At 45.7% G+C, this 14,016-nt stretch overlaps 2 protein-coding genes across 4 annotated transcripts in view; one reads left to right on the top strand and one right to left on the bottom strand.

Moving 5' to 3' along the window:
- The window catches only part of AURKA (aurora kinase A), a 20,563-nt gene extending 19,420 nt beyond the window's left edge, over positions 1 to 1,143 (bottom strand). Inside the window, exon 1 of one of the 2 annotated variants that reach the window (XM_045444165.1) lies at positions 823 to 1,143. The gene's annotated coding sequence lies outside the window, so the exon portion shown is untranslated. The remainder of the gene's footprint in view (positions 1 to 822) is intronic. The other variant, XM_045444164.1, reaches the window with a different exon arrangement.
- Positions 1,090 to 14,016, top strand: CSTF1 (cleavage stimulation factor subunit 1). 2 transcript variants are annotated; one of them, XM_045444163.1, is made up of 6 exons: positions 1,090 to 1,301; positions 4,683 to 4,883; positions 6,776 to 7,053; positions 7,205 to 7,402; positions 8,256 to 8,646; positions 11,821 to 14,016. In XM_045444163.1, exons 2-6 carry the CDS (start codon positions 4,715 to 4,717, stop codon positions 12,078 to 12,080), a joined length of 1,296 nt encoding a protein of 431 aa, XP_045300119.1. In that variant the 5' UTR covers positions 1,090 to 1,301; positions 4,683 to 4,714; the 3' UTR covers positions 12,081 to 14,016. The 2 variants fall into 2 exon arrangements, with proteins under 2 accessions (XP_045300119.1, XP_045300118.1); XM_045444162.1 differs by lacking the exon at positions 1,090 to 1,301 and adding an exon at positions 1,368 to 1,476.

The following is a 14,016-nucleotide window of genomic DNA, read 5'->3' as shown; positions in this document are numbered from 1 at the left end:
CTGCTAGTGTCTGCACAGACTTACCTGGAGGAGTGGAAGTGAACGTGCTGCTGAAAAGTGTTTCGTTCAAAGAACAAGGAAGGTTAAGGAGGAGGAAGAACCGTTAAAAGTCCGCGACAGTATCTCCATCTGGACGACACTGGTGAGACGTGGAGGCCGTCAGGCCCAACCACAGACCTAACAAATCACATCCAGCATTTTCCCATCCCCAGATGACTATGTGCGCAGGTCTAGATCACCGGTTCTCCGTGAAACATCAAGAATCAGCTGGGAAACCTGACAAACTACAGACACCTGAATCCTTTGCCAAGCACTTCTGATTCATGAGCTGGGTCTATATTTTCAACAAAGGCTCTCAGAAATCCCGACAAAGGTGGTCCAAGGTCTGTGGTTTCAGAAGCACGCACCAAGGAAGACATCTTCGAGGAAGTTTTCATTTATTCCTCCAAAGTAGCCCCAGGTCAACCAACTACTGTTTTCTATTGAAAGCTATCGCGCCAGTTCGTCGTCTGGCCCCCACCCCCCTCTAGAACGTGAGCTTCCCGAAGGCAAAAGCCCTCCCTATGTTTTCTTACCCAGGTGCTGGCCGATAGGAGAACCCCCTCAGAAGGCACCCCCACCCCAATGCCACTCAACAACCCCATGCACTCCAGGAGTGTAACAAACCCCCAAGCGGCATTTCACAGGGCGCCCCAGTACCCAGGCGCAGATGGGAGGGCGCTGCGAAAGCACTGGGCACAGAGGAGAGGAGCTGGCAGGATGAAGGGGGACAGGAAGAGGAGGACAAGGGAGGACGAAGGTGGAGACCCAGGGACGCCTGACCTCGACTCTTCCTCCGCCGCCCGCTCAAAGGCCACCCGGGCCCGCCGCCCTCGCCCGTCCGCCTCACAGAGCAGTCCCACGGTCTACGAACCCGTTGGCTCCCGTCTCCGACCCAAAGGCCGCCGACTCCTGCCGAGAGCTCAGCCGTTACGATTCAAAGTCTTTATTTTAAATAGGAGTTAAACCCTCTAATCCGAAAGCTCATTGGCCCGGGCTAGAGAGGCACTGCCTTTTGATTGGCTCACAGCCCCTCACGGCTTGAGGCACGGCCACGGCGGTGACAGCACGCAGGCGCACTTGCCCCGTAAGGCCCCGGAAGTGGTGGAGACAACGGCCCGCCAGACTTTGGCCGTTCTAGCGCCTGCGGTGCCCTCCGGGACCCGACATTTGTCAGCGAGACAGCATTTCCTTGGCGTCAGTCAGCGTTGTCGCGCAAGAGATAAAGTCGGAGGAGGTTAACGAACCCCTCGAACGGGCCAGTAAGTAAGATGGCGAGAAGGGCAGGCGAGAGTGGGGCCGATCGATAGCGCAGCGCTCGGCGCCTCGCCCTGTGCGCGTGCGCAGTGAACGTGCGCTCGGAGCGATCGATCGGACAGATTTCGTGCCTCCATTTTTCTGGGAGAGAGCGGGAGACCGAGAGAGCCGGACTAGCGGGTACTGGGGGGCTGGGATGCATGGAGAGCGGCTGGTGCGGTCCGCTGGGGTCTTCACGGGACCCCCGGAAAGACGAGCGCGGCGGGAAGGCCCGATAGTGAGCGGGGTGGCATGCCCCCTGAGTTGCCAGGCTCGGCCTGCACACCCCTTCCTCTTCCTCTAAGGCCTCGCTCCCACCCCCACTCCATCCTTGGTGCGCTTCTGTGGCGGGACGGTGGCGGAGCCTAGTGAGGGGCGTCTGTGTTCTCGCCCTGGTCCCCCCTTCCAGTTCCCGGGTGTAAACAGTTTCTACGTCCTGTTCTTCCTGACCTCGGGCCTCGCCTGCAAACTGGGGATGGTAATTAGGCACCTACTAGCGCAGGGAGCGAACGTTCTGTGAGAGTTGAGAAGCGGGGCTCGGCCTTTTCTTTTTGAATCTTTGTACACGCCGTGATGCTCCTGGCATGAGTGCAGAGACGGGATAGAATAGTGGTTAAGTTCTGGGCTCTGGTCTGGGCAGTCCTGGCGGCCACTTGACGAGTTACTCGGCCACATTTTATTTTCAGTTTCCTGACTTCTTTGTGCCGATTTCATCATGTCTTTCGTGCCCTAGTGCTGTCTGCACAAGTATAGATTTACATACATTTGCTTCTACATGTGCTTGAATACTTTGAATGATTTCATTCAATGACCTAATGCTTGTAAAGTGCTTAGCACAGTGTCTGGCAAGTGCTTACAAACGTTAGCTGTTGTTAGGAACACCCATCAGTGCAGCACAGTGAGGACTCAAGCTCTGGGGTCAAATACCCTGAGTAAAGATCCAGGCTTTGCTATTTACAAGCTCTTTGATCCCATGTAAGTTAACCTCTCTGGCCCTCATGTTACCTGTCTCTAAAATAGGATTAGATGAGTATTCAGTGAGGTAATGCATATTAGTTGCTTATGTGATGGGTGTCATACACTACACTGAATATCTAATTTTAGCTAGTTTGTCATTGAGCTTTTAAGGAGCACTAAAGGTAGTCGTTAGGAACAACACAGTCTCTAGAGTCAAACCATCTGCATTCTAGTCCAGGTTTCTGCAAGCACTAGTCGTGGGACCTTGAACAAGTTACTTTCCCTCCTCATCTTTAACACGATCACAGGGCTTCTCTTACAGGATGGTGTTGAGGATTAAGTGAGATAAAACATAATGAACGCCCAGTAAATGTTAACTATTCTCATTATCAGTAGCTTCAGTTATTCTCCGGAGGGAGTTAGAAAACATGGTTTCCCACTTCTTTCCTATAACACATCCCTCCTTCCAGAATCAGTCCCTGTAAAGTACAGGATTACCAGGCAGTGCTGGTATTACTGCTTACTCCTCTCCTTTCTTGTATTCATCCCCCCACCCTGTCTCTCTCTCTCTCTCTCTCTCTGCCTTATACTCTGACTTCCAATTTCTTGTCTGCCTTCGACTTCTTTATTGCTGTTCCCAGGTTCCCGTGCCCTTCTGATAGCTGTCCAGACATACATACACATACGAATATTGATTTTTGAAAGTCAAAGTTATGTGCTGTCCACCAGTTGGAGGTTGTTTTTTGTTTTGTTTTGTTTTGTTTTTGTTTTGTTTTTTGCATAAACCAGAAACCATCATCTACAGTTTTCATTTTACTTTATAAGAGAGAGCTTAAAAACTGGGAAACCAATCCAAGTGCACAGTCCTTTAGGTTTTTGCCCTTTTTTCCTTTTTTTTTTTTAAAGTTAATTTATTTTGAGAGAGAGTGAGCAGGGAGAGGCAGAGAGAGGGAGGAGAGAGAATCCCAAGCAGGCTCTGCAGTGTCAGCGCAGAGCCTGATGCAGGACTGAAACTCGCAAACCCTGAAACCATGCCCTGAGCTGAAATCGAGAGTCGGATGCTTAACTGACTGAGCTACCCAGGCACCCCTTTCCGTTTTTTATACTCGTTTTGGCCATACCCTATTTGCCAATATTTTATTAAGCAATTTGTTTTTGAATCTTTCCAAGCATTCAACTTGATTTAGTTTTCATAGCGTGGTGGCTTGTTTGCCCTCATGTTTTTATTTACTATATAATTATATAATTTAACAAAGTCGGTTACCTTAAAACATGTTTTAAGAATGAACATAACTCAGGGCGTCTGGGTGGCTCAGTCGGTTGAGCAGCTGGCTTCACTCAGGTCGTGATCTCATAGTTCATGGGTTGAAGCCCTGCGTCAGGCTCTGTGCTGATAGAGCCTGGAGCCTGCTTTGGATTCTGTGTCTCCCTCTCTCTCTGCCCCTCCCCAGCTCACTGTCTCTCTCAAAAATAAATAAACGTTAAAAAAAGAAAACTTTAATTTTTTTTTTTTTAACATTTACTTATTTTTGAGACAGCATGAACAGGGGAGGGTCAGAGAAAGAGGGAGACACAGAATCTGAAACAGGCTCCAGGCTCTGAGCCGTCAGCACAGAGCCCGATGCGGGGCTTGAACCCACGGACCGCGAGATCATGACCTGAGCCGAAGTCGGCCGCTTAACTGACTGAGCCACCCAGGCGCCCCCAAAAAAGAAAACTTTAAAAAACAAAAAAAGAATGAACATAATTCGGAGTGCCTGGATAGCTCAGTCTGTTAAGTGTCCGACTCTTGATCTCAGCTCAAGTCATGATCTCACAGTTGCAGGATTGAGCACTGCATCGTGGATCCTGCTTGGGATTCTCTCTCCCTGCCCCTCCCCTGCCTCTGCTCTCTCTCTCAAATAAATAAACTTAAAAAAAAAAAAAAAAACATAGCTGCCATTAGTAAACATACAGCTTACCTGGTAGAAACAGTAATGTCTAGACATTCAACAACAATAGCCATCTTCCCTACTGCAAAAACCAGTCGGTATTTTCTTAACAGAAGAAACAGAAGATTCTGGGATAGCAGAATAGAATAAAAGTGGCAGGTGGGTAGTATGACAGAGAATAGTTGATGAAAAGAAGTTCTGTAGATAGTTGCTGGTACGATTTGAGTAATTTCTGTGTGCTGCTATGCTCAATGCTCTGCACGTGCCATCTGTTTTTACCTTTGCTAACGTGCTTAACAGCTGAGGAACCTGACCTCAGAGGAACGAGGTCACTGACCGAAGATGATGCAACTAGCAGGGCCGGGACGGAAGCCCCGCCGGTCTGCCCAGACTGCTGCGTGGCTTCCGTGATTTACCGGTGCCTCTGCCCTTCACCATCCCTGTTTCCTCCCCTTGCAGCTGCCAGGGAGATTGTCTTCGTCTTCTCCGAGATGTACAGAACCAAAGTGGGCTTGAAGGACCGCCAGCAGCTGTACAAGCTGATCATTAGCCAGCTGCTCTACGATGGCTACATTAGCATTGCTAATGGCCTCATCAACGAAATCAAGCCGCAGTCTGTCTGTGCGCCCTCGGAGCAGCTCCTACACCTCATCAAACTAGGTAGCTTGGGGACACGTGGATTCCTTGACGAGGTTTCAGAGGTCTTCACGATCAGAATTTTTCCCGATGATTTTTGTTCAGTCTTAGTGCCTAGTATGTGTCAGGTACAGTGGTAGGTACTGAAAGGGTAAGCAAACCCCAGATTATGAAGATTTCAAACGGGCTGTAGCCCCAGGATCTCTATGAGAATTATCTGGAACATTCTGTCATTGTTTTATTGACTGCAGATTTCAACACACATGTCATCTCAGAGTCCTTTTCACTTTTTTGAAAATAACCCACTATCTTCCCCAGACCTCCCCAGTTATTCTACAACAACAACCCCATTTCCTTCATGACAGAATCACTCTCCGAAATGTACTTCATTGTTTCAGGTTTCCCACACGTCTGCACCTTCCCCAGCACATGCAATAAACATCAGGATCTCTGTCCCGTTCAACAGTACATCCTGGTGCTTGCCTGGGCTGTAGAAAGCACTCTATAAAATATAGAAATCCCAATATGTTTATACCCTTTGATTTAGCGATGCCAGTTTTTATGTTGTTTTTTTTTTTAATTTTTTTTTAATGTTTATTTTTGAGAGAAAGAGACAGAGTTGGGGGGGGGGGGGGGGGGCGCAGAGAGCAAGGGACACACAGAATCTGAAATAGGTTCCAGGCTCTGAGCTGTCAGCACAGAGCTTGAGGCGGGGCTCGAACTTGTGAACGTTGAGATCATGACCTAGGCCAAAGTCAGACACAACTGACTGAGCCACCCAGGCGCCCCATGGTGTTTTGTTTTGTTTTGTTTTAATTTAAAAAAACAATGTTTCCTCATGTTTGTTTTTGAGAAAGACAGAGCACAAGCGGGGAGGGGGCAGAGAGAGAGGCTCCAAAGAGTGGAAGAATCCAAAGCAGGCTCCAGGCCCTGAGCTGTCAGCACAGAGCTCGATGTGGGGCTCAAACTCACGAGCTGTGAGATCATGACCTGAGCCAAAGTCAGACGCTTAACCAACTGAGCCACCCAGGTGCCCCTAGCAATGCCAGTTTTGAGAATTTGTTCCGAGGAAATAAAACAAAAACAACTGAAATATCCAACAATAAGAAATTCGTTGTGAATGTTGTTGTATCCTCAAATTGGGTCCAACCACACGATGTAGATAAAAATTACACTGGCCAGATTTTTATTCTGTTTGAGTAAATGAACAAGTAAGTTACAACATGTCATATGGTTTGGTTCTATTTTTGTTGCAAGAATTGTAACAACTGTGCATGGAGAAAGGTCCAGAAGAATTCATCCCACCATTTTAACAGTAGTTATCTCTGAGTAATCTAATACAAGGTCATTTTTGTGTTCATCTCTATTCCTAATTTTTCTTATACTAATAAACATACCGTTTATATGGTACATGAAGTTATTTTTCAATTTAAAATGCATTTTCTTGAAAAACTTGTTTATTTAAATATCAACAGTCTTTCAACTACGTTTCACTAGTGTTAGTGCTAACAGTGTATCTGTCTTAATGAGCCCCAGAGCTGCTACCAACAGATCTTAGCACTAAAAATATTAAAATTCAGAACAAGAAAAAATGGGCAGCTTAACTATAGAAGTGCTTTTTTTGAGTTTCTGTAGTCGTAGTTACAGTAGAAAATTTTGGAAGCAAAAAAACAGGGGGAGGTGACGTGACCTATTGAGCCTGACCTTCCGCAGTCAATGTTATATTGCTTACGGTGTTGTCACTGGACATACACCCGGGTTGACATATACATAATTTTGTGAAGGGTTAAGTGTCAGGCCACTCCAAGACAGAGTAAGTTGATGTTGGCCAACATCTTTCCTAGTTTGGATCCAGAATTTTGTCTTGGCTTTTTAAAATGACATTTTTGCACACACTTAATTTTGGTTCATTTCAGGAATGGAAAACGACGATACTGCAGTTCAGTATGCAATTGGTCGTTCAGATACAGTGGCCCCTGGCACGGGGATTGACCTGGAATTTGATGCCGATGTCCAAACTATGTCCCCAGAGGCTTCAGAGTACGAAACATGCTATGTCACATCCCACAAAGGCCCCTGCCGCGTAGCCACCTACAGCAGAGACGGGCAGTTAATAGCCACCGGATCTGCCGATGCTTCCATAAAGATACTTGACACGGAGAGAATGTTGGCCAAGAGCGCAATGCCAATAGAGGTAAAAATCCCAGCGACGTACGTACCGTCTGCCTTTCGCTCGCTGCTCGTCGGGAGAGTGAGAGACTAGTTTACACCAGCTTTAACTTAGCATAATCGGGGGCTTTGAGTCAGATTTTGCCCTTTAAGCATCTCTTTTCTCGTTGGTCTAGGTCATGATGAATGAGACTGCACAACAGAACATGGAAAACCACCCAGTGATCCGAACGCTTTATGACCACGTGGATGAAGTCACATGTCTCGCTTTCCACCCAACAGAACAGATCCTTGCCTCTGGTTCCAGGGATTATACTCTGAAGTTATTTGATTATTCCAAACCATCTGCAAAAAGAGCCTTCAAGTACATTCAGGTTAGGAATGTTTAGAAAGGAGCTATCCAGTTTCTTCTTAAAAGCAAAGAGCACTTGTTGTATGACTGTTCCTGTTCTTAAAGTAGCCTCAGGGATCATCTTACAAAACGAAGCAGCTACAAGGACGCGTGCTGCAGGTGGCACGGGAATCAGTGCATTGGCCCGTGGTTCCCACGCTGTCAAGCACCCACTTTCTCTGGTCACAGTTTATGCAACAGGGGCTCAGAACCTGTGTCACTCTTTCAAAGTCGCAGATCCCTGTTTAAAGGTGAAACAATCACTTCACCGAAGTGTAACTTAACGGGAATCAAAAAATTATTCAGTTGAAACTCTCAGACGTTAACGGGAATCAAAAAATTATTCAGTTGAAACTCTCAGACGTTTACTGGAAAAGTGATACTGCAAAAGTGATACTTTGAGTATGCAGTAAAGAAATACTAATGTTTTAGTAGTGGCTTCCACCTTTTAGTAATTGAACTGAGTTTTTTACTCAGTATTTGGAGCCGTAGGACAGATTAAAGAAGCTGTCCACACGTACAAGTTGTGTTTATCCTCATTCGTTAACGTGTGAAACTATCCCAGCTTGATGATGTTCCATTCTGAGTTCTCCCGGTGCTCGTTTGCAAATGATGAAGCTCACTTCCACGGTTTTGGGAATATAATCCTACCAGTAGTTGGTTTTTAAAATCTCTGTTCAAATGATACCTTCACGTATTTTACAAAGTTCGTTGTTCCTTCTTCTGCCTTGTAACATCTGATCGTTGTTTTATGTATTCTCTCCGTCAAGCAAATATTTTCCACATTTTCTCTGCATTTAATTATTCACCACCACTTAATGTGTCTGTCCTAACAGGAAGCTGAAATGCTACGCTCTATCTCTTTTCATCCTTCCGGAGACTTTATACTCGTCGGGACTCAGCATCCTACTCTTCGGCTTTATGATATCAACACGTTTCAGTGTTTTGTCTCTTGCAATCCTCAAGATCAACACACCGATGCTATATGCTCCGTTAATTACAATCCCAGCGCCAACATGTATGTAACCGGTAGCAAGGACGGCTGCATCAAGCTGTGGGATGGTGTTTCAAATCGATGCATCACAACCTTTGAGAAGGCGCATGATGGTGCTGAAGTTTGTTCTGCCATTTTCTCCAAAAATTCCAAATACATTCTCTCCAGTGGAAAAGACTCCGTAGCTAAACTTTGGGAGATATCAACAGGACGAACACTGGTCAGATACACAGGTATGTGAAAAGTTGCTATTACCTTTTCTGTAGCATTTTCTGGCTTCCAGAAGAGAGCCACACGATAAATGTATGCGTTGAGCAAGGCAGATGTTACACCTCTTTTAGGTAAGAAAGCAAAGCTTAGAGGTTAAGTAGTTTAGCCAAGGCTACAGTTGGTAAGAGCTGGAAATAGAACCTTAGTTTCTGAACTGTGTTCTTCTCAGTACGTCACAGCTTCAACTAGATGTGAGTCTATGCCAGTAACATTGAGACTCTGGTGGCCCGTTTGTAGACCAGTGGTCTGCCCTTTTCCCTCAGAAACATAAAAGCAGTCCAGAGAAGAGGCGGAGTCAGTGGATCTCAATGAGTGTACACGAAAGGGAAGGAAGGCGGAGAGGGGCCATCTAGGCCTGTTCATAAGAGAACACAGCTACCCTGACAGTTAGTTACTTGGTAATGAATGTTGTCAAAATATTGTCTAATTCTTCTGTTCCTTGGAGCAGTAAAGGCTGTTGTTTGGTAACAAACCTCCAGGAAAGTTCAACTAGTTTCCTCTGTTGTGAGATGTTTGTGTCCCACACTAAAATCACCATAACCAGAACTTTAAAACTCTACAGGAAAACACCACCAGGACCGCCTGGGTGGCTCAGTCGGTTAAGCATCTGACTTCACCTCAGGTCATCATCTCACAGTTCATGGATTTGAGATTCGAGCCCCGCGTCGGGCTCTGTGCTGACAGCTCGGAGCCTGGAGCCTGCTTCAGATTCTGTGTCTCCCTCTCTCTCTGTCTCTGTCTCTCAAAAATAAACATCAAAAAAATTTTTAAAGAAAGAAAACCATGCCGTCGTAAGGGCTCAGCTGTTATGGCAGTCGCTTCTCCTTTTAGAGAAGATTGAAGAGGCAGGGACGTCGGAGCCACCAGGGTGCAGCATCATCCACCTCACATCTGTCTCCTGGGGACACTTTGCTTCCTTCCGTCCCTCTCTGGCTCTGACACAGACCATACAACTAGCAGGTCTTAGGAAGCGTCATTTTCGTCCTCATTCTTGGTCCTTTGTTGAAACGCTTCTGTAGGGAGCTATTTTGAAAACCTTCCTCTAATTATTACTGTTAAAGGGCTGCGTGCTTGTTGCAAAAAGAAGATGCAAAAGTGGTCAAAGTAAAAGTGGGCGGGCCGTCTCCATCTTCAGCAGTAACAGCCGCCGTCGGGTGTGATGTGTGTGGAGGGCACGCGCCAGATTCTCACAGCATTTCTTACGTTTGCTTTGTCCTGTGAACGGCAGAATGTTTTATGCTTCTGTGGGGCGGCCTGGTTTGCTTTGGCAGAGAATTGGGATTTGATTTTAAAGTGAGATTATACTGAATCGATACGCAAATTCCCTCGTTTTCTAACTCACGGGCTAAGAGCCCATCATACCAGCATGTTTAGGTCTGTGTTTCCAGTTTTAATGTTTAGTTAGAATTCAGTGGGTTTTTGAAATACTGAAGGAAAAAGAAAAGCTATCGAGCGTTAGAAATTTCAGTGTGAGAAATTAATTCAGAAGACTAAATAAAATGCTGAGCTAGGGACACCGTGTAGCACGTGTAACAGACACCTGCCAGACCCTGGGCAGTGAGCTCAAGGAGAGAGAGATGACCATCAGTTCTACAGACCTAAGAAATGCACGTCAGAGTTTCTTTTTGTACTCCCCAGAGAGTAGGAATTTAAAAGATTGATATTCTCTCGTATTGAACAACATTTGGGGAAGTTACATACTTCGTTGTTAAGGAGTGCTGATTGGAAACCTTCTAAAGGGGGGTTGGTGTCATGAATCCTATTTTTCAGCATACGTATATATTTTGGACTCTTAGAAATTCAGCCTAAAAAGATTGCTGGCAGGTGTGCCCACGCACACGTAGAAAGATGTCCGTCCCAACATAGTCTCGAAGAGGGGAGCGTTAGAGACAGCAGAAGTGTCCACCAGAAAGCACCGAGGGCACTCTTGTCACGCGTCCTTTTCACAGCGTGCGGCCGTTAAAAACAAATACAGGAACATTTGTGAGCACGTATGCCACTGGATGTGCCCTCATGCCAGTCCTCGCAACATCGTGTGGGTTGGTGCTGTAATTGTCCCCCAGAGAACGGAAGAGAAAGGTAAGGCTTAAAGGTGCTACGTAATGTGTCCGTGTTCACGTCACTAGTAAGTGTTGAGCCCAGATCTGATGCCAGCGCCTCTGTTTTTATCCATTAAGCCGTGTTCCATCTTTATAGATCTCTGCTGTATAAAAATAGCATATGATGTGAGCTCCGATTTACAGAATACAGAGGTATTTACAGAGATATTTAGAAAGGATTCATCAAAATACTGACTCTGGGTGTAGAATTACCAGGCAGTTGTTCTTTTTTAGACTTTATGTGATATTTTAAACATAAAGTCTGTATTTTCACGGTCATAAAAAAGCCTAGAGCTTCTTTTTGGAGAGCGGACGTTCAAACATCCCAGCAATTCTGTTCTAGGAATTTAATCCTGAGGAAATAGTATGTTCGGCATAAAGAATTTGTCAGCATAACTTGCAACCAGATGCCTCTAGCAGGAAAAGAATTACTAAATAGTAAGGGTGCTTCCGGATGGTGGTGTATTTTGCGGCCAGTAAAAAACACAGAAAAATGTACCTAATGAAAAGTTGGTTTAAACTATGACAGAAATGACCTATATGACATGGCACCAATTTTCTATTTTTTATTATTTTTTTAATGTTTTATTTGTTTTTGAGAGAGAGCGAACACAAGCGGGGGAGGGACTGAGGGGGAGGAGACACGGATCCAAAGCGGGCTCTGTGCTGAGAGCAGCGAGCCCTGTGTGGTGCTCAAACTCCCGAACCACGAGCGAAGTTGGCCGCTCCACCAACTGAGCCCCCCCCTCCCCCCACCGGGCACCCCTGTATTTTTTCTTTAGACGTCCCTGTGCCTGGAAGTACGTCGGGACGTTGACGGAGTCGGCTGCCTCAGGTAGTAGGTCGGTGGCGATTTATTTCTGCATGCTTCCTTGGAGGCTCCAAAATTATACGATAAATGCGTATTACTTCTGTTTTAAGATGCCGTTTTTACATCGACAGGATGACGAACAGAAGGACGGCAGTGTGAGGGTCTAAAGTGTAGCCCTGGGGAGCTAGCCCTGCCACTCTGACCCTTAACCTCTCGTGTCCGCGCAGGGGCCGGCCTGAGCGGGCGGCAGGTGCACCGGACGCAGGCCGTGTTCAACCACACCGAGGACTACGTGCTGCTGCCGGACGAGCGGACCATCAGTCTGTGCTGCTGGGACTCCCGTACCGCCGAGCGTCGGAACCTGCTCTCCCTGGGCCACAACAACATCGTGCGCTGCATAGTGCACTCGCCCACCAACCCCGGCTTCATGACGTGCAGCGACGACTTCCGAGCCCGGTTCTGGTACCGGCGATCCACCACGGACTAGCCCGCCTTCCTTGCCTAGGGTTCTTTTCTCGAGGACTGTGCCCCTGCCCCCACCGGGTCCCGTCACCAGCTTTGGTAGTAAGTCACCGTGCCATCTGGCGGTTGTGCCGCCACCTCTCCGTCCTTGGATTTGTACAAAAGAATCTTTTTTTTACCTTGATGCAGAATCATGGTGGGAAAAGTGGGAAACGCAGATCCGTGCGGTTGCTCTGCATTCACTGATTATCACAGTGTGATTTTCATCGGTTTTGTAAATACAGGACTTGCCACTTCCCTTGAATCTCTCGATCATTTGAGGAAAGGTAGAGTTTTGAAGTGCTTTCTAGATCTCAAGTGGATCTTTCGTGAGGGATTTTCATCCGGTGGTTCTGTCGACTTCTGTGCGTCTTCTACACACACCCTCTTTGTGTGTTTCTTTTCAGGACACATTTTGGCAGGTAGGCGGGCCTGCAGCTCCGAGAATCCAGAGCATCGTGCCGTTTTAAAACCAGTTTAGAGAATCCATCAGTCCTATCCTGAAATGATACCATTCTGATAATAAAGCTCAGATCTGCAACTTTAGTGTTCTACCTTTTTCACGTCAATAAAATTAATGGCCAGTTTTTCCCGAAGATTTCTAGGAAACGTATCTTTCGTCGTACCTCCCGCGTTCTCCTTTCATTACCTGCAATGCTTCTCTTCAGCAAATATTTCTGATAAGGTTATTACCAGCGGATGGAAAACGTAATTGAAGATAAAGCCAATCTAATCAAAATTCGGTGAGCCCGCTGCTGCTCTCCGACCGTAGCTTATTTCACAGATGATTACTATTGATTGCCTTTGTTCTTACATAATTTTAAATCTTATTTTTCAGTTCTCTTCAGCATGAATCGTTCACTACTCCTCGTGGATGCACGTGGCAACTATGTTCTTGGAAGATTTTTGCAATTAAATCTTGATCGAGGTTTTTCTTGAAACTTTCTAATTTAGAAAGTGACAGTATTTCTCTGGATTCAGCTCAAGCTAGGTGAGGGGACCCTAACCTCCCCTCTGCCAGATAGACTTTGGTTTATATTTATCCCCAAGTGCAAATACCTCATGCTCTGGGTAGGAATACCTAGAAATATAATCTAGGGTCAGTTGATAAAAATACTAAATAGATTGATTGTTTCATTTTACAGGAACTTTCAAATCTTCTGAAGTTTATTGCCTAAAAATTCTGTGTTAGTCATCCTCCTTTAGGATCATTTCACCTCTTTGGCCTGTGAAACCATTTTAAGCGTTCTTAATGTGTTAAATCCGTTTTCATTCAGGTTTCCAAAGCTGTATTTTTTGGTCTGTAGTGAGTTTAGATTTATTTTTGTTTTGTGTCCTGATTCTCCAGTATTTGCACGTGACTGTGGGTGCTCCTTTATAGGATGAAAAGAAACCTGCTGAGTAGGAACAGGAATAACCAGTTCCATAAGGAAATTACAGACCAAAAGTCCTCACTTCTTTTTCTGGCTTTTCTTTTGCTTTCAACGTACGAAATTACAGCAGAGGCTGAACATGTTCCGCATTCCTCTGCTCTAGCACATGTGCTAGAATGACCACATGGCATTCCTGATTGAAGCTCCATTGGGTCTTTTTAACTGTTCGTGAATTTAAATAATGATGCCTACTTTTTCCAGTTTCTGGAATCGTCTCAGCCATGGATCTGAAGTTTCAGGACTTCTGTCTACAAGATCAAGATAACTTTTCTGTGCTTCCAAAATAGACACATTTTTTCTTCTAAAAATCACATCAATATTTTGAACCGGTAAGAACGCTGGGAATATTACATGGACTCGGCCTCAGCATGTCATTAACTGTCCCACGTGACACCTGGTTTTCAAAAACGGTGAATGATAGGAACTTAGAACTTCTATGTTATTTTTTAAAGATATGTGATTTCTAAAATAAACTTTTTGTATATAATG

This window comes from Leopardus geoffroyi, chromosome A3 (genome assembly GCF_018350155.1).
Source record: "Leopardus geoffroyi isolate Oge1 chromosome A3, O.geoffroyi_Oge1_pat1.0, whole genome shotgun sequence".
NCBI classification, from domain to species: Eukaryota; Metazoa; Chordata; class Mammalia; order Carnivora; family Felidae; genus Leopardus; species Leopardus geoffroyi.
The sequence above is the reverse complement of the archived record's forward strand: the minus strand, read 5'-3'. Positions and strand labels throughout refer to the sequence as shown.

Coding starts and splice junctions, on each gene's coding strand:
- CSTF1 (XM_045444163.1), top strand. CDS start 4,715: ATGTACAGAACCAAAGTGGGCTTGAAGGACCGCCAGCAGCTGTACAAG. Junction 4,884..6,775: donor CCTACACCTCATCAAACTAG/GTAGCTTGGGGA, acceptor GGTTCATTTCAG/GAATGGAAAACGACGATACT. Junction 8,647..11,820: donor AACACTGGTCAGATACACAG/GTATGTGAAAAG, acceptor GTGTCCGCGCAG/GGGCCGGCCTGAGCGGGCGG.